Below are 20,236 nucleotides of genomic sequence, written 5' to 3' on the forward strand. Positions count from 1 at the left end.
AACTGAGTATGAAGCAACTCAGTGGACAAACATGGCAAGAAAAAATGTTTCAAGGCCCCAATTAAAACAAATCTTTAAAACTGATGTGAAAGTGACATTTGAAATGAAATAGTTTAGACTTACCGCTCCTGTATGAGGCATGGGGTTAAATCCACAAAGGTTGCAGACGGTGTTCTTGCATTCGGTGCAGGTGTTGTAATTGGGAGGATCCTTGGAGCCCACGTTGAGTTCCACCTTACAGAGTGGACAGGTGGACATGCCTGTTTTAGGAGCAACTTTTGTCACTTCTGCTTTAGGAGCAACTTGTGTCACTTCGGTAGGTTTTGAAGGCTCTGGTTTGGCTACTTCGGCCTGTGCTGATGGAGCGGGCTTGGCTTGTTGAGGGGGCTCTGGTTTCTGTGCAGCAGGTGGTTTGGTCTCCTTTGCAGGAGGCATCTTAGGAGAAACTGGAGGTGTAGCTTTGGGAGAGACTGTAGCTGACATCTTACGTTGGGTAGGTGGTGTTTTTGGTTCATCCTGGACAGCTGAGGTTATCAATGTAGATGCAGAGCTGAAGATAGAGGAACCAAAGCCAAACATCTTTCCAGTCACTGACTCCGCAGGCTTTGCAGCAGCAGGCTGCACTTTAGGAGCCCCAAAGCCAAAGAAGCCCCCTGACTCTTGTTTAGCAGGCTGTGCTGGTGGTGGTGCAGATTTGGCAGGAGGGGTTGCAGATTTTGAGGGCTGCTGTGGTGGCTTCCCAGCTTCTTGCTTCGGAAGATCTGCCTTGACCTCCGGCTTTGTAGTTTGAGAAGGCTGCACTTGTGGGGGTTTTCCAACAGGCTGTGGCTGGCCAGACACATCCTGGTCTCGTCCTTTTTCAGCACCCGGAGGGACTGGTGTCTTTTGCGCAGAACCTCGTCGTGGTGTCTCTGTCCTTTGGACTGCAGTCGGCACCGGACCCTCAGCTTTAGGCGTTTCCTTTTTCTGAGAAGGTGCTTGAGTGACCTCTTTTTTGACTGCTGTAGATTCTGCAGACTCCTTCTGGACTAATGTCGGTATATCCTTCTGTTCAGAGCCAGGAGGAACAACAGCCTTGCTCTGTAAGGGCTGTGGCTTCACTACAGGACGTCCAGTGGGCTCAGATGCTCCAAGGGCTCTCTGCATCTGGCAGTTCAGACAGAGCCATTCCTTTACCTGAAAAAAAGTGCAATAAAATATATCAGTCATTGTATAAAAATAAGCAAAAACACAGTGTTTTGACAATCCAAAGAGCAAATTTAGAGTGATTTCATCACTTAACCCAGAATAAACCTGCTTTTCAAACCATGGAGTTATCAAAGCATTGTCAGGAATTATTTTTCAGTGGCACTGTGTGACATTACATTAAATATACTTGTTTAAAAAGTCAAAATGTTCTTACAATTGTCAACATCAACATTTATGTTAGCTATTTCAATCTTGAAACCTACTGATCATTTTACAATATTAAAATGCTGTATCAAATCATGAATTGCCACAATCGTGCTCATAAACAATGTTAAAAAATCAGAAAATTGCTAATTTAAATCAATCAATAAATAAAACAAGATTAAAGCAAATACAACACTGGGGGGATAGTAATTTACCTCTGTCTCCATTGGCATTGTATTAAATCCACATTGGTTGCACACAATAGTCTTGCACTCTGTGCAAGTGTTGTAGTTGGGAGGATCTTTGGAGCCCATGTTGAGGTTGGCCTTACAAAGTGGACAGATGGATGAAACCGCTTTTGGAGCACCTTGGGTGTCTGTTGGTGCCTTGGGGGTCTCTGAAGGAGCTTTGTCCACTTTGGCTTGTACTGCTGGAGGAGTCTTTTCCTGCTGTGGTTTATCTGGTTTCTTTTCCTCTGTTTTCTGTGCAGCAGGTGGCTTGGTGTCCTTCGCAGGTACAGTTTTAGGAGAGGCTGGTGGTGTTGTTCTAGGAGAGACACTGGTTGTTGTGGACATCTTACGGGGAGTTGGAGGTGTAGTTTTTGGTTCGTCCTGGACAGCTGAGGTTATCAAAGTGGATGCAGAGCTTAAGAAAGATGAACCAAAGCCAAACATCTTCCCAGTTACTGACTCAGCAGGCTTTGTTGCCGTTGGCTGTGTTTTAGGACCACCAAAGCCAAATAAGCCCCCTGATGCCTGTTTTTCAGGCTGAGCTGGTGGTGGCACAGATTTGGCTGGAGAGGTCCCAGCTTTTGGAGGTTGCTGTGGGGTTGGCTTTCTTGTCTCTGGACCTGGCGGAGGAGTAGACTTTGCAGTTGGAGTTTCAGTTTTTGGAGGCTGTTGTGGGGTTGGCTTCGCTACCTCTGGACCTGGTGGAGAAGCAGACTTAGCAGTCGGAGTCTCAGTTTTTGGAGGCTGTTGTGGGGTTGGCTTCGCTACCTCTGGACCTGGTGGAGGAGCAGATTTAACAGTTGAAGTCACAGCTTTTGGAGGCTGTTGCTGGGCTGTATTAGGTTGACCGTTGGGTGTCTCTCCAGAAGGCTTGGGTGAAGCTGGTGAAACATCAGTGCTTGTGGTCGCAGATGGAACCGTTTTGTCAGGCAATGAAGCAGCTGCAGGGGTAACTTTCTTTGTTGGTGCACCAAGGGCCTGGGATTCAGTTTCTTTGGTTGTGGCAACATCAACAACCTCATTTTTGGGTGGGGCTGGTTTAGGGACGTCTTCCTGAGAAGTTGGTTTTGGGGTCTCTTTCTTCTGTGTAGTGGCAGGGACCTCTTTGCTTGGGGCAGGTTGGGGTTTTATCATGGGAAGGCCAAGAGGTTCAGAAGCTCCAAGTGCTCTCTGCATCTGGCAGCTGAGACACAGCCATTCCTTTGCCTGAAAAACAAACACAGAATATGAATAACATAATTTGCATTTGTTAATAGTGAACTCTCAAAACAGCACTTTTATTGGTTCAAATAATTACTTTGTTTTACTGGGAATAAAAGAAGAGATTGGAAAAACAAATTTCAATTTCCAAAGACATCCAATTAAAAGGACATGGGTACGTGGGGAATCAATTTGCAACTAACAATTTTACATTCATGGCTATTTCAAAATTGCAACCAAAATTCAAATCAGTGACTCTATAGTCGATGTGTGGAGATAAAGCACAACAATGCATGTCTGCGTGTAATGTTTAGCTGGGTGTCATTGCTTCATGCTGCTTGCACGGCTATTTGTGATAAAAAGCCATATGTTGTTGCTGTGATATTGTTTTGTACTGAAGTTCTACTGTTTCTTTGATGTTTTGCTTGTGCTCTGTCTTGAAAATTTCTGTTTGGTATTGCTACTGCTGTCTTCAAGGTGTCCTACTGCCATCGTTATGTGAATTTTAACATTATACAGGTTTAAAAACATCTTGCCAAAGGACCAGAGTTGAAAATTAGCCTGCTTGGTAACACTGGAACACTTACAGAAATGCTGATAAATGTGTGCCTTCCCTATAAATAATGCTGATCAAGACTGCTGAATAAAGAAATCTACTTCACAAGAAGTATTTAATAATTTAATTACCTCTGTTAAACTTGGCATAGGACTAAATCCACATTTGATGCACACCGCTGTTTTACACTCTGTGCAGGTGTTATAGTTGGGAGGATCTTTGGAGCCCATGTTGAGGTTGGCCTTACAAAGTGGACAGGTAGACTGGCCCAATTTGGGAGCAGCTTGGGCAGCTTCTGGTTTTGCAGGCTCTGATGGACCTTTGTCCACTTTGGCCTGTTCCGATGAAGGAGCCTTGGCCGGCTGAGGTTGTTCTGGTATCTCCTCTGCAGACGGTTTCTGGGCAACAGGCGGTTTGGTCTCCTTTGTTGTAGTCATCCTTGGAGAAACTGGGGGGCTGGACTTTGGAGATGCTGACATTTTGCCAGAGACTTGTGCTGGGGCAGACATTTTGCGAGAACTCGGCGGTGTTGTGCGGGACTCTTCCTTGACTGCAGATGAAATCAAGGTGGATGCTGAGCTGAAGAGGGATGAACCAAATCCCATCATCTTTCCAGTCACAGCTTCAGTCGTTGAGGCGGCGCGCTGGGTTTTAGGACTACCAAAGCTGAAGAAACCTCCTGATTCCTGATTTGTTTGTTTTGCTGCTGGAGGAGCAGATTTGGCAGGGGATGCTTCGACAGAGTTTGATTCTTTGTTTGGAGATTTAGGGGGCTGTGCTCCATCAGAGGATTTGACTGGTTGATCATCTGATTTCTTAACTATTTCTACGTTCTCTTCTTTCTTTTCTGCTATTTTAGGTGCAGGAGAACCTGGTGGAGTGATATCCTTTTTCTTTTGGGGAGGAGTTTTAATGTCAGTGTTGACAGGAGGAGCTTGAGCAGGCAGTGGTTTACTCAGGTCCGAAACTACAGCTGTGGTCTCTTTAACAGGAGGTGCAGTGGGGATTGGAACCTCCTTGGTAGGTGCTGAAACAGTTTTCTCCTCTTTTGTTGGGGCTGGAACAGTACCTGGGATCTCTTTTGCAGGTGGTAAGGCAGTGGTTGATGTTTTGGTTATGTCCGTTTGAGATGAGGGTTTAGTTTCCTCTTTCTTTGGTGGTGCACCTGGTGTTGGCCTGTCCCTTTGATCTTTTTCTGGCACTTCTGCTTTTTGTGTAGAAACAATGTCTTTCTTTTGATTGGCAGTGGCGTCTTTCTGGGCAGCAGCAGGTGTGGGCTCTTTGTTGGGTGTTGCTTGGGGTTTCATCATTGGAGGCTCCACTGATTCGGCTGCTTTGAGCGCTCTTTGCATCTGACATGTCAGACACAGCCACTCCTTCATCTAAGAAAAATAAATTATTATTATAATTATTACAAATGATTAATAGTCTTATTGCATGTAAACATTAGGGTATATACAATAACATCATAGTAGGGCTGCCCCTTGAAATTTGGAGGCTCGAATCATCAGTTGGACACCCTCAGTCAACTGAGATTGCTTTAAGTCAAGCAGCATTTTTTTTTCTATGCAGTTTTGCAGAGTTTACGGTGAAGTGAGTGCTTTTGACTTTCACACTACACTTTGCAGCTGGGGACATGCAGGCAGCGGCACAAACAGATAGAGAGAGACCGCACTGTAAGGTGAGGAAGTGGTGATTTTAGAGCTCACAGCAACTTAATACAATACAGTCTCTGGCTTTTGTTGAAATCTAGTGTCAGTAAAAATGTTGTTGCACATTTGCAATACGTCATTAGCACCGTTAGCTTGTTTACTATCAGCATACCGCAGAACCCATTCAAAGTTTAAAAAGTTTGTATGGAAAAGAAAATGACTCTTCGAATATTTGTATTGAATAGCCAAATTCAATTCAACTGGATGAATGAAAGGTGGCATGCCTGCAGTTCTATATTTTATTTTAGGCCAATACATATTTTCAATGTGAAATGAAACTAGGGATGCAGGATATTAGATTTTTTGCAGATATCCGATATGCCAATATATAACAACTAATTTGGCTGTTAACCCATGCCAATATTTCCTCTTCTTTTTCTTACCTAATCAATGGGATCATCAAGTCTATTCTGTAGTGGAATTAACTTTATGTTATGTTCTTTTCAATATATGTAATATTTATTCATTGTGCAAATAAAATACATCAACTTAGGGTTGATGTTTTGTACATGTTCACTTTGACAATAAAATAATAATAAAAAAAAAATTGGTTTGTGATATCAACAGAAATCAGGACGTTGACTGATTCCGGTATTTCATTTTAAAGCCAACATCAGCTGATACCGACGATGTGCCAATATTATCGTGCATCCCTAATTAAAACCTATATATATGCTGCTGATACTATATGTAATGCACATCATTAATACACACATCTTTACTTACTTCTGACACATTTGGCATGGGGTTAAATCCACACTGGTTGCAGACAGTATTCTTGCATTCGGTGCAGGTATTGAAGTTCGGCGGATCCTTGGACCCCATGTTGAGTTCCACCTTACAGAGTGGACAGGTAGACTGGCCTGGTTTGACAGTGGCTTGGGATGCTGCTGCAGCCTTTGGAGGCTCTGATGGAGCTTTGTCCACTTTAGTTTGTACTGCTGGAGGTGCCTTGGTTTGCTGAGGTTGTTCTTCCTTTGTCTGTAGTTCTTTCTTCTGGGCACTTGGGGACTTAATCTCTTTTGCAGGAGACATTTTGGGGGAAAGAGGTGGTGTAGTCTTGGGCTGGTCCTGAACAGCTGAGGTTATCAAAGTAGAAGCAGAACTGAAGATGGAAGAACCAAAGCCAAACATTTTCCCCGCTGCAGTCTCTGCCGGTTTAGCAACATCGGGTTGAGTTTTACCACCACCAAAACCAAAGAGGCCTCCTGACTGTTGCTGTGTCGCTGCTGCGGCATTACTCTGCTTACGTTCGCCTTGCCTTGTCTGGTCTGGTGATTTCATTGGAGTCGGTGATTTCTGGGGCTCCTGCGGCTTCCTCTGAGAAGGAACTGGGCTGGGTTGTTTTTGACCCTCTGGCTTAATAGCAGCTTCAGCTGTAGCTGGCTGAGGTGTAACAGATGGTTTCCTCTGAGGTGAATCTTTCTTCTCAGGTTCAGCAGGGCTGATGATGTCCTTCTTTTGGGGCTTTGAAGGTAACTGAGAGTTGACAGAAGGGACTCTTTGGGGCTGTGTTTCTCCTAGAGCTCTCTGCATCTGGCAGGTGAGACACAGCCACTCCTTCACCTAAAAAAACAAAAAAGACATATAAAATAGGTTTTAGTATTATAAGTTTGGTAATCTATTTAGAATTATGTTTTGCATTCATGTAAGGCAGTAAGTATTTTGTTGTATTTCAGCGGCTGCTATAAATCTAGTAACAAAGAGTTAATGAGGATCTTGGTGTTTAATATTCACAGAAAATAATGAATGGAGCCATGCATAATTTGAAAACAACGAAGAGCCATCCAGGGACCTTTTCCAAAAAATATTAAATGTGGTGTAATTTTTTACAGTCTGCCTGCAGTCAAATGTAAAAGAAATTGTTAAAGGAAATATTTGTTTTCTCGTGTCTTACCGCTGTTTCATTTGGCATGGGGTTGAATCCACACTGGTTACAGACAGTGTTCTTGCATTCTGTGCAGGTATTGTAGTTCGGTGGATCCTTGGACCCAACGTTTAGTTCGACCTTACAGAGCAGACAGGTAGACTGGCCTGGTTTGACAGTGGCTTGGGAAGCTGCTGCAGACTTTGGAGGCTCTGATGGGACTTTGGCCTGTCCTGGTGGAGGTGTCTTGGTCTGCTGGGATGGGTCAGTTTTCTTCTGCTGCTCCAGCTTCTGGGTACTTGGGGTCTTGACCATTTTTGCAGGAGACATCTTGGGGGAAACAGGTGGAGTCTTGGGCTGATCCTGAACAGCTGAAGTTATCAAAGTAGAAGCAGAATTGAAGATGGAAGAACCAAAGCCAAACATTTTCCCAGCTGCAGACTCTGCTGGTTTAGCAGCATCAGGTTGAGTTTTACCACCACCAAAACCAAAGAAGCCTCCTGACTGTTGCTGTGTTGCTGCTGCGGCATTGCTCTGCTTACGTTCACCTTGCTTATTTGTTACGGTCTCTGCAGGCTTTGCAGCATTGGGTTGCTTTTCTCCAGGTTGGCTTGCCTGATCTGGTGGCTTCTTGGGGCCTGTCTTCTGTATTTCCTGTGGTGTTTTATGATCAGGTCCTGGGCTGGCCTGTTTCGATGGTACAGTAGCAGCTTCAGGTTTGCCGGATTGCACTGATGGTGTAGACTGTTTTCTCTGTGGTGAGGCTACTTCAGGGGTCTCCTTTTGTACAGCAGGGCCTGCACTGTCCTTCTTCTGAGGCGTAGGTTGTTTGGAGGAATCCTTCAACTGGCCTGCAGCAGGTGAAGGAACTTTACTCGGTGATGTTTGGGACTTCAATGAGGGAGGCCCCGGTGGCTCAGATGCTCCAACTGCTCTTTTCATTTGGCAGTTAAGACATAGCCACTCCTTTACCTAAAATACAGGAGACACCAGTTATGTGTTGTTTTTGAATTACGAATAGCACTATTTCACAACAACCTGAGTATTTTGAGGAACAGACTCTTCAAACTGCACTACAGGTCAATAAGCTGATTATTAAAAGGTCACAGATTAAAAAAAATAATAGAATTTTAAAAATTGATTTGATATGAAAATTTATTTCAAATGTGTAAAAATGAGAGATAATCAAACAAGCAGACAGATAGAAAAAAATATTTACAGACAATGAACAACACAAAGCAAAAGAAACTGCCACACCATGATTTGGTTTATGTATTTACGTGAGAAGGAGTACAAACTTATTTAATCCCATCCCTTCTCCATAGGTCATTGATTTATAGTGAACCGGCTTCCTTATTGATTTAAACTTATACTCTGATTAAAATTCCTAAACTTTTCTTAATATATTACATATTTCCTTTTATCTTTGTCATACAAAAAAGTCATTACCGATGTAATAATCTATTTCAACATATAAATTCATTATTATTCATTCATTATTTACATATTTATACCAATAAAAAATTAAAAATCATTACTTATAAATCAATCTTAATCAAATTCATTAAATATAACATTATAATCTTGATTTTAGTGTAAATGGATACAGATTATTAAGACATAATTTCTTGTTTATGTATTCCTTCACTTACCTCTCCCACAGGCATTGGGGTAAATCCACATTGGGTACAGACAGCGGTCTTGCACTCCGTGCAGGTGTTATGGTTTGGAACGTCCTTGGAGCCGATGTTAAGCTCTACCTTACACAGAGGACAGGTGGCCTGGCTTGCATTAGGAGTTGTTTGGGACACTGGTGCTGCCTTAGCAGGCTGTAATGGAGCTTTGTCCTCTTTACTCTGGTGGGATTCTTCTGGTTTCTTCTGTGGCTCTGGTTTCTGAGCAAGAGTTTTGGGCTCTCTTGCTGGTGACATTTTGGGAGAAACAGTAGGCGTACTTTTTGGAGAAATCTTGAGAACAGGAGACATCTTGGGAGATACTTGTGCTGGTGCAGACATCTTGCGAGAGCCTGGTGGTGTAGTGCGTGATTCTTCTTGCACAGCGGATGATATCAAAGTGGATGCTGAGCTGAAAATGGAGGAGCCAAAGCCAAACATCTTTCCAGTCATGGAGTCTGTTGTTTTTGAAGCATCAGGCGCTGCTTTTGGACCACTCAAGCCAAACAGGTTTCCTGACTGCTTTGTGTCTGGAGTGACCTTACTCTGTTTTAGCAGACTTGCCTGATCAGGTGGTTTCTGAGAACCCGGTGCCCGCTGGACATCCAGAGGAGTTTTCTGACCAGGAGATGGGGTAGCCTTGGGGTCATGCTCGGGTCCTTTAGCAGCCTTAGTTGCCTGTGTTGCTGCTGCAGCCTGTGTCTTCTGAGGAGAACCAGGTGTGGGACTCCCTTTCTTTTCAACTGCATTAGGCACTGGAGTCTCCATCTTTGAAGGAGCATCAGATTTAGATAACTCCTTCTTTTGAGTTTCCACTTGATTAGGTCCTGTTATCTTCTGATGTACAGGAGACATTTTGCTGGCTGCATTTTGAGGTTTCATAGGAGGTCCTGTGAGTTCAGATGCACTAAGAGCTCTCTGCATCTGACAGTTCAGGCATAGCCATTCTTTTACCTGCAGAAAGAAAATACGTTCAGTTAAAACATGAATTACAACATGAAACATTTACAATAGCTGCATGCAATCACACAATGTTAAAATATTAGAGTTAAAGTAATCTCTTGCACTTTAGCCCATCCACAGGCAGAGGTTGGTGCTTACAATATGGAAGAAACAACTCAATGGGTCGCTTCACAAGGACTGCACAAAGAAAATACTAGTGAACACGATTAACTTACATATTTCATAAGGTACAAACAACTAACGTTTTGACGTGCAATGCATCCTCATCAGAGTCCAAAATCTTGGTTCTGGACTCTGAGGAAGGAACGGTGTTTATGTGGGTGCAACCCTTGTGAAGTGGCGAATTTTAATTGTTTGTCAAAATATGTTCTTTAATGAATTCCTGGTGTATTCCTGTTCAATTCTGGGCTCTCATATGTTACTTTTACCCTTCATCATTTTGTATTTTATTGTACTTTCCAAGTAAATTTAGGAAGTTTGCCATCTTTGCTCTTATTACCTCTGATTCGTTTGGCATTGGATTGAATCCACATTGGTTACAGACAGTGTTCTTGCACTGTGTGCAGGTGTTGTAGTTGGGAGGTTCCTTGGAGCCAAAGTTGAGTTCCACCTTGCAGAGCGGACAGTTGGACTGGCCTGCTTTTCGAACAGCTGGGGATGCAGCTGCATCCTCTGGAGGCTTTGATGGAGCTTTTTCTGCTTTGGCTTGATGTGATGGAGAGGTCTTGGGCTCTAGTTTCTTCTCTTGCTCTTGTTTTTGTGAAAGAGGTGATTTGGGTGGCTTTGCGGCAGGCATCTTGGGAGAAACTGGGGGTGTCGTTTTGGAATCATCTTGCACAGCTGTGTTTATCAAAGTGGATGCAGAACTGAAGATGGAGGAACCAAAGCCAAACATTTTTCCACCCAGGGATTCAGCAGGCTTTGCGGCTTCTGATTGAGGTTTAGAACCACCAAATCCAAAGAACCCTCCAGAATCCTCTTGTGTAGTTGAGGTAGTATTACTCTGCTTACGTCCAGTTTGGCTTGTCTGGTCTGGTGGTTTCTGAGGACCTGTCTTCCGGCTCTCCTGTGGAGTTTTCTGACCAGGAGCTGGGCTGACCTGTTTCTGACTTTCTGGTCCTTTCGGGACCTCAGCCTTTGCTGGCTGCCCTGCTGGTGTTAATGGTTTCCTCTGAGGGGAGCCTGGTGCAGAGGTCTCCTTAATTTTAGATTCGGCAGGTTTTTGAACGTCTTTCTTTTGAGATTTATCTAGAGGGGGGGTTTCCTTATTTATGGCATTGGCAGGTGCTGGGGTTTTATTCGGTGATGCCTTCATCATGGGAGTTCCTGGAGGTTCAGATGCTCCCAGAGCTCTCTGCATCTGGCAGTTGAGACATAACCACTCCTTCACCTATATTAGAGCAAACAGTTGATAAAATTAGAATCAGTGTTAAAAGCAATCTAACAACCATTGTTCAAGTAATCAATCATACTCTTATCTTACCTCTTTAACATTTGGCATGGGGTTAAATCCACATTGGTTACAGACAGTGTTTTTGCATTGAGTACATGTGTTGTAGTTGGGAGGATCTTTAGAGCCCACATTGAGCTCCAGTTTACAGAGAGGACAACTAGACTGGCTTGCTTTGGAAACAACTGGAGGGGCTGATGCTTTCTTTGGCGGCTCAGATGGAGGACCCTTGGCCTGCTGGGGTTGCTCTGGTTTCTTCTCCTGTTCTGGTTTCTTGGCAGTGGGGGATATGGGGTCCTTTGCAGCAGGCATTTTGGGAGAAAGCGGTGGTGTAGCCTTGGGCTCATCCTGAGCAGTTGATGTGATCAAAGAAGATGCAGAGCTTAAGAGGGAGGAACCAAAACCGAACATCTTCCCAGCCACTGCAGGCTTTGCATCATCAGGCTGACTTTTAGGACCGCCAAAACCAAAGAACCCTCCTGACTCCTGCTTTGGAGCTGCAGGGGCATTTCCCTGCTTTTGTGCAGTTTGGCTTGTCTGGTCGGGTTGTTTTTGTGGACCAGTTTTTTGACCAGGAGCTGGGCTGGCCGGTTTATGACTGTCTGGTCCTTTAGGTGTGGATACTTTCCTCTGAGGAGAGCCTGGTGCAGATGTCTTTTGTAGTGCATTGGCTGATGTGTCTTTCTGAGGTTCAACTCCACTGACAGCTCGTTTCACCTGACAGTTCAGGCAGAGCCACTCTTTTCCCTAAAACAAAAAACCAAAACAAAGAAATTACACATGCACATATTTTAATAACAACAAATTATAATAAAATCTGTAAACTAAAGAAAAACAAATCTAGAAGTTGAGGTTCCCTATTCTGAACAGAAATTGCAAACACGCACACACCCAGACAAACACACAGACAAACACACAGAGTGGAATACAGTGAGCATGCACTGTTGAATACGACAGCAATTTAGATGAAAACAGGACTTAGTAACTCCAAATATTGGGACTAATGAGGCATGTGTAATTTTGATTAGTTGTATGATGTAATAAACACACCACATAGCTTGGTCCTTGTTTATGCTTTTGGTAACATCCACTATTTACTGCAGTATTTAAGAGAGTTGCCTTTCAGATGTTTGTATTTCATTAAATGTGCTTAATTTAATCGACTAATTCTGTCATCACAGAAGTGCTGAAAAGCTTATAAAAAAGTAAGCCAAGTGACAGTCCTGCCAATGTTTCAACTATCAACTGCCAAAGTTTAGACTATACATGTTAAAACGTCCACTTTCACAGAGCGCTTGTAAAATGCACTGAAGGATCTTTCCAGCCTGAACACTGTTTTGGCCATTAGTTTCAGCACTAACACAAGATCAAGTAGCCCTTGGACTGTCCTTGGCAAGGAAGCCTGCTAACTGTGCATTGAATTACAGAGTCAAGTGTCAAATTCTTTGTGCTCTTGTATGCCATGCCCATTTACCTTGTATTTGGTATTCCCTACAAGACAATCCCCATGAGGTGTGTGTGTGTGTGTGTGTGTGTGTGTGTGTAAGTAAAGTAAAGTAAGGCTCTCCTCTTTGTAAACCCATTAAAAAAACTGTTCTCCAAAAATTGCAGATCAATTGTCTTCAAAATTTATATTTAACAATCAGGGTTCCCACATATTTTCATGAAAAAAATGTCCATGATTTTTCAAACAAAGAAACATATGTGATGGTAAACAAAATGTCACACACACACACACACAGCAACATTAAATCAACAGCTACAGAAAACAAATTTGCTATTATGTTACATGGAAATTATCCAAAAAAAAAGTAACATTTCCATTACACACAACAAAATTCCCAACTTTTTAAAATGTTTTTTTACTAGGGCTGTGCAATGCGATTAAATTTTCTAATTGGAAAATTCACTGCTGTCTTTAAGAGACTGTACTGGACTGAATTTTGATGATAATGGTATCACATTAAACAAGAAGACCTGGGGAATCTAGTGGTACCATACATGTCATGCTAACTTCCTGATGAGGAGGTGGAATAACACTCCAAATTTAGGTAAAATTTTGGCGATCAAAAAAAGGCATAGCCATTTAACAGGGGCCCCTTGACCTCTGACCTCCGGATATCTGAATGAAAAGGGGTTCTGTGGGAACCAATGAGTCTCCCCTTTACAGACATGCCCACGTTATGATAGTCCCATGCAGTTTTTTTGTTGTTATTTGATTTCTGACAAGGAAGACAATCTGGTTAGAATTGCTTCATCTTGTATGAGCTTGAAAAATGGTCTGTAATGCTAAACAATGGAAATGAAAACACGATTATAAAATGCAATTAATCACAATTAACTATTGAATTATGTGATTAATTGCAATTTAAAAAAAAATAATAATTTGATAGCCTTTGTTTTGACTAATTCCATGACTTTTGACCAGGCCTGGAAAATGTGTTCCAGGTTTTTCTTGACCATGGGAACCATGCAGTTATGGTGACATAATAACCCCCAAAAAACTGTTATTCATGGCACTATTTTTTTTCCTTCTAAAAGCTGTAATACTAAAGCAAAGGACAATGACACCAGAGGGGTGTGGAGTGGCTTTTTCATGTGAATGTCGGCCTCTTCTGCCAGATCTGACCAAAGCGTCTGACACATAGTCGTCTCACTGTTAAGAGACTCGAGGCACTGAGGGTAGGATATGGAATGAAAATGGCCTCACAGCTTTGCAACTTCAGTCTGAGGATTAAATATTGACGGCATTTGCAGGTCTGTCCAGAAAAAAGACTCTAATTACATACAATTTCGTAAGAAAAACATATTTCTAAAACATGCCTCTGTCATAAGCTGGACTTGAATTCTGTAACCTGATAATGATGGCTGCCATGTCATCTCATCATGTAAACAAGTTAAACCATTGGAGAATAACACTCCAAATGACCACTCTGAACATCAAAAGGATACTCAACAGCCTCAAGGACTTAATTTACAAGTATCATTAGCATGCTACAGTTCTGTATCTAAAGCCTTCTGCAGACTGTGAGATTTATGCAATCATATAAGTTTAGAGCAAGCTACACTGTGCGACATGGATCTATTAAATTTGGGTTCAACATCAAGTTTGATGTGTGCAGACGATGACAGCGCTTACTGGCAGGTTATGATGTATGTCTATTGAGGTCAATCAATCGTTTAAGAGCCTCAACGAAAGATATTACTACATTTCTTTCGTGTTAGTCATTTTTTATCTGAGACAGTCCAAATTTGCACAGTATATACCAGGCTTTAGTAATGAACACTTTAGAGACAGTAATGTATCTGAACCAGCAGACAGACACTGTGATACTGATAACTTGGGAAAACAAAAGCAATTTGCTTTCAAAATTATAAAATGATGTAGTGGTCAAAAATAAAATCTTTCCTTTTCTTTGCTCCTTCTTCAATACTTGATTCATTCATTTGTTACCTAATTTAATCAATATATAATATTACAATACATGTCTTACCTCATTGACATTTGGCATGGGGTTAAATCCACATTGGTTGCAGACAATGCTTTTGCAGTCAGTGCAGGTGTTGTAGTTGGGAGGATCCTTCGAGCCCATATTGAGCACCACCTTGCACAGTGGACATGTGGATTGACCTCCTTTGGGAACATTATGGGAAGCTGCTGCTGCCTTTGGAGACTCCGATGGAGCTTTGTCCACCTTGACCTGTCCTGCTAGATTAGTCTTTGCCAGCTGGGGCTGCTCTTGTTTCTTGTCTTGCACAGGCTTTTGAACAGCTGGTGCTGGTTTGGTCTCCTTTGTAGCCTGCATTTTGGGTGAAAGTGGTGGTGTTGTTTTCGGCTCATCCTGAACAGCTGAGGCGATCAAAGTAGATGCAGAACTGAAAATGGAGGAACCAAAGCCAAACATCTTCCCAGTCACTGACTCTTCGGGCTTTGCAGCTTCAGTTTTAGCACCACCGAAGCCAAACAAACCTCCTGACTCCTGGTGTGCACTGCTTTGCTTGCGTCCAGTTTGACTAGTCTGGTCTGGTTTTTGAGGCCCTGATGTCCTCTGGGTCTCAGGTGTCATTTTCTGAACAGAAGCTGGGCTGGCCTGTTTTTTACTTTCTGGTCCTTTGGCAGCTTCGCCTTTGACTGGCACTTTTGCCGATGTTGACTGCATTTTCTGAGGTGAACCTGGCGCTGACGTCTCTTTTTTGACAGGTGCAGGAGGAGACGGTGTCTGGTTTTGAGCAGCAGGAACTTTGTTGGGCGTGGGCTTTTTAATGGAAGGTCCCGGTGGTTCAGAGGCTCCTTGAGCTCTCTGTACCTGACAGGTAAGACAAAGCCATTCTCGCCCCTGTTTAAAAAAAAGAAAGATACATTTTGACAATTAAGACATAGGAATGCACAGAGTTTAAAAAATTAGTTAACCTGTTAAGATGCCCCGTCTAGAACTATGACTACTGTCATCTGACACAACCTAAACGAACAGATGTCTAAAAGCCAATCATAGTACTTTACATTCTCTACAGTGGACTGCTGAAGAGCCAAACCCCCCAAGAAAGGGGGAAGAGCAGGGCATGTTTAAAATATAATCATACAGATAAAATACATAATTTATAAACATCAGACAGTATAATACTTCTACATATCAAATAGGAGAATACTGTTCAGATTTGATTTTCTAGTGATACAATCGGCTTGCATTGTATGGATTATGTTCACAGAATATTCAGAGTTCAGGAAATACTTCAGAAATCGAGGACGTTTTACTATATGGCAAGATTCTTCGTTCATTGGAACTGACAAAACATAATTGGGTTCTGAACGGGTTAAGTGACATCACAAATTAATGCTATAACCTATGAGAATGAACACCAATTTGGCCATGCCAACGTAATTGATCATTTTATCTTAAAGGTCCAGGGTGTGGGATTTGGGGGATATATTGGCAGAAATGTAAAATTATATAATACATTTGTTTTCTTTGGTGAAAATGAAGAAAATGAGAATCATTTTATTTTCGTTATCTTAGACTGAACTGTTTATATCTACATGGGGAGCAGGTCCTCATCCATGGAAAACACTATGTTCCTACCCAGAACAGTTTGTTTTTGTGCTAGCCACTGTAGTTAGCAGCCCCTCTGCAACAAAACCATCATTTAAACATCATTTTACCATGAAACTGCTTTATTCAGTGTTTTTACTAGTTTAACCGATGATGATGGAGAGACCTCTGCTGATAATTCGGCTCCCAGTAAAACCCTCCACAAAGTCTGGATGTTAAGTTATCAGAGAAAAAAGGTAGGCACACACTACACAAAATTGTTTAAAGAGAACCGTATTAATAACAAAAGGTACAGGATGTAATTTATGCTTTTCAGACATGAAATAGCAGAAAAAATATAGTCATAACAAAATTAGGGCTGTCAAATGAATCATTTTTGAAACTGCGATTGATAGCAGAATTTCTGTACTTAATTGTGAGTAATCACATTTTCTTTTTTTTTTTTAAATCACGTTTTCAATTCCATTATTTTGCATTTCGAAACAGATCTGAATTTCCATATTGACAAGGTAAAGCAATTCTTACCAGCCTGTCTTGATTGGGTATCAAATGATAGCAAAAAATGCACAGGGCTAGCATAAAGTGGGCATGTCTGTAAAGGGAGACTCATGAGTACCCACAGAACCCATTTTCATGTAGATATCTTGAGGTCATGCCATTTTTTTGCCAAAACTTAGCCCAACTTTTGGAGCTAGCATGACATGGGCATGATATTACTGGATTTCTTAGGTGGTCAAGTTTCATATGATACCAGTATCATCAGCTTTAAAACTCAGCCCAGTAAAAGCTCCTAAAGATAGAAATTACGGCAATTACCGTGACGAACATTAATCGCATCGCAATGAATACTTAAAACACTGACAGCCCTGAATCTGAAAAAAATGAATCATAAGAAAACACTAAGCCACTACTTACATCAGAATCTGGTGGGCTGAAGCCACACAAGCTGCACACTTCAGTTTTACACTGTGTGCAGGTTTTATGGTTTGGTGGTTCCTTGGTGTGGATATTCAGTTCTGTTGTTTTACACACGGGGCAAAGAGACTTGGTTGCTGCTTTTGACTGAGATCCGGCTTTGGTTGTTCCAGGTGATGAAGATCCAGCTCGGGACAGGTCAGGTGTACCAGGTCCTTTGGGCCCTTGTTTCTGAGGCCCAGGCTTATCAGAGGACTGCTGCTGAGATGTAGTCCTGAAGCCTTGCTGTTGCTGCCCCACCTTGGATGAGCCCTGTTGTTGCTGTGCAACTTTAGGGGGACCCTGTTGTTGCTGTGAAAGTTTAGGTGAGCCCTGTTGTTGTCCGATTCTTGGTGACCCCTGTTGTTGCTGTCCTACTTTGGGTGCCCCTTGCTGTGAGCCAACCTTTGGAGACTCTTGCACCCCAGTCTTTGCAGGTGGTGGCTGCTGTGCACCAGTCTTAGCAGGCGCTTGTTGTTGTATCCCAGTCTTAGGTGGCACCTGCTGTTGTGATGATGCCTTTGGAGATCCCGGTTGAGCTCCGCTCTTCGTCACAATCTGTTGTTGAGCTCCGGGCTTAGGTGAACCTTGCTGTGGTGGGCCCTTAGGCTGATTTTTTTGTGCCTGCTGGCCTTCAGGCTGTGTCCCTGCCTTTGGAGTGGGTTGCTGCCCCCCGGGCTTATTTGGGGGTCCAGCCTGTCCATTCCCATGCAGCTGTGGTGATCCTTGTTTAGGGGGAGGCTGGCCCTTTTGCATAGGGGGTGCCTGGCCTGATTTTTGCGGTCCCTGCTGCTGTTGAGGGCCTTTGCCAGGGCCTGCTCCTGGCTGCTGCTCTCCAGGTGGTTTCACCCCCTGCTGGGAGGGTGCGCTCTTATTCTTATCCCCCTCCCCATCGTCTCCGAATAAACCAAACTTATTCACAGCAGAGGACATGGCATTAAGCGGGTTGGCCCCGCTTAGGAATTTGGAGGAGAACATGGTGGGGTCTTCGTCCTCCTCCTCTTCCTCCTCCTCCTCCTCCTCCTCCTCCTCCTCGTCCTCCTCGCAGGAGCTGGACTCTACAGGACTGTCGGAGTCAGAGCAGGAGCTGTCTCCTCTCTGTCCTGGCTCTCCCACAGAGGCCTGGAGGGGGGCTGGGGCCGGAGCTGTGGAGAGGGCATCTATAGCCCCAATGCTGCTGCTGCTGCTGCTGCTGCTGCTGCTCCCTGGGCTCTCCTCTGGCTCGGCATCTACGTCAGACTTCCTAAATGCATGAGAAACAGACAAAGAGGAAGTGTGAACTGACAGAGAACAAGACAAGAGGGAGAGATAATGAAAGAGAGCGAGTGAATTTGTGAACCACACTTGCAGTAGTGTCTGAGCTAATATGCTATCTGGAAGACAAAATAAAAACCTACTGCTGCAGCACCGTACTAAAGTGTAATGAATACCGAGGAAACATAATGTCACTCATGCAATGACTAAGTGTCTAAGGTGGGTTTTTTTCCCTGTTTATGCATATTGAGAAAGAATTACAATCTCTGATATGGTAGCACCACATACAAAATATTGTAAAATGTGGCTCAGTGCCCAAATTTATTTCTGACATGCTTGTTACATAGCAACCTTCTAGGACCCTCAGGAAATCTGGAGTTAGTCTATGGACGGTCCCAAGAGTTAGAAGAAACATGGTGAAGCAATGTTTTGTTATCAAGCAACAAAACCTGAAAAAATCTACCAGATGATGTTAAACAAGCCCGACAACTTTCAGCTAAAAACGTTGCTTTACCTTAATTTTTATCTTTGCACCTCTTGTCTGCACATTTGCAGTTTTTTTATGATTTTCATTTAAAAATTGTAAATCATTTAGTAATTACTATTACCTCTATTATCCTATCTCTTTACTCTTTTATTGTAAATCTGTATCCTTTACTATGTTTTATATTTTAATCCTCTGTAAAGCACTTTGAATTGCCCTCTTGTATAAAATGTGCTATACAAATAAAGCTGCTTTGCCTTATCTAGTCTTTATTTAAATCTGTACACTACACATTTTACAACAGAAAAAATTGACTCCTGATAAGATGTGGAAGGTCGGGATTATGACTGACTGCACCTGATGAAAATGCTCGTTTAGCAAATGGTCATATTTACATGTTATGGGAATTTGTGACTGTTCAAGAGTTTGGGACTGAAGTAATTGAGAAGATTTGTGCTGTGACCAAAGTTTATATTCAGCCTGACCCTGTACTCTGTATAACGGGTTTTGTCAAGATTATCTGACCTACAACATATTAAGTGGATGTTTGTAACTGGACTGATGCACTGTTGAAAATAGATTAACTTGAAAATAATAATTATATGAATAAAGGCTCAGTGGATGAGTATTACTCGGTATGGTCACCCATCTTACCAACCATGTCCTAAAGACAATAGTTACCACGTTAAAATGCTTTACTTCAATAAAGCATGCAATTAGACTCACAGTATATGCACTTTCGACAGTAGAATAGCAAGTTTACGATCTGTAAGATTAACCCTCCTATTTATTCATTTATTTATTTACATATTTATTTTATTTATTTAAGATATATATATTTTTATTGACCCTGTGGGGAAATCGGTTTGCAGCATATCACAAGGGCATATTAAGCTCACAAACACAAAGTCACCATACCATACCCCTACTGAAATTCTAAAAGTCATACCAGTAATATCAGCAAACAAACATAAAGATGACAAACATACTCATACCGTATGTTATTTCAAGTACTACATGGCAGGGAACATACCAGACCAGATGGGCATCTTATGAGACCAAGAAAAGTGGCTACAGTGCATGTCGAATAAGGAGCTAGTGCATCATTGATTTAAAAACATAATGGCTTGTGGAACAAATGAAAACTTAGCTCTGATTTTAGCAAACGGAGGAGTACAATATTGCCCTGATGGCAATAAGTTCAATTAAATGCTTATTTATTTGTTTTTTGGTAGGTGCTGTTGATGCTATTTTTGCTTTTGTTGTATGTTTTTTTTTCACTTGCTAGTTCTCTTGCTGGCTTTTTGAAATTGTCTGATGGGTTGCATAAGGTGCAAACTGTTGTTGAACTGTCTGATTTTCATTTGTACTGGTAAATAACAATAAATCAAAACGCTTCACGTTTGAATACACATGTAAATGTGAGGAGGCTGCATCTGTTGCACACCACAGC

At 42.4% G+C, this 20,236-nt stretch overlaps 1 protein-coding gene across 1 annotated transcript in view; it reads right to left on the bottom strand.

Annotated features, from left to right (window-relative positions):
• Positions 1–18,023, bottom strand: part of pclob (piccolo presynaptic cytomatrix protein b) — a 70,709-nt gene extending 52,686 nt beyond the window's left edge. The window contains exons 1-10 of the mRNA XM_042496104.1: positions 17,007–18,023; positions 14,538–15,380; positions 11,077–11,790; positions 10,093–10,983; positions 8,610–9,584; positions 6,988–7,929; positions 5,817–6,656; positions 3,510–4,760; positions 1,608–2,828; positions 124–1,176 (exon numbers count right to left, since the gene is read on the bottom strand). Coding sequence (XP_042352038.1) covers positions 124–1,176; positions 1,608–2,828; positions 3,510–4,760; positions 5,817–6,656; positions 6,988–7,929; positions 8,610–9,584; positions 10,093–10,983; positions 11,077–11,790; positions 14,538–15,380; positions 17,007–18,023 — 9,747 coding nt within the window. The remainder of the gene's footprint in view (positions 1–123; positions 1,177–1,607; positions 2,829–3,509; positions 4,761–5,816; positions 6,657–6,987; positions 7,930–8,609; positions 9,585–10,092; positions 10,984–11,076; positions 11,791–14,537; positions 15,381–17,006) is intronic.
• Positions 18,024–20,236: the final 2,213 nt, after the last annotated feature.

Source organism: Plectropomus leopardus, chromosome 11 (genome assembly GCF_008729295.1).
Source record: "Plectropomus leopardus isolate mb chromosome 11, YSFRI_Pleo_2.0, whole genome shotgun sequence".
NCBI lineage: Eukaryota > Metazoa > Chordata > Actinopteri > Perciformes > Serranidae > Plectropomus > Plectropomus leopardus.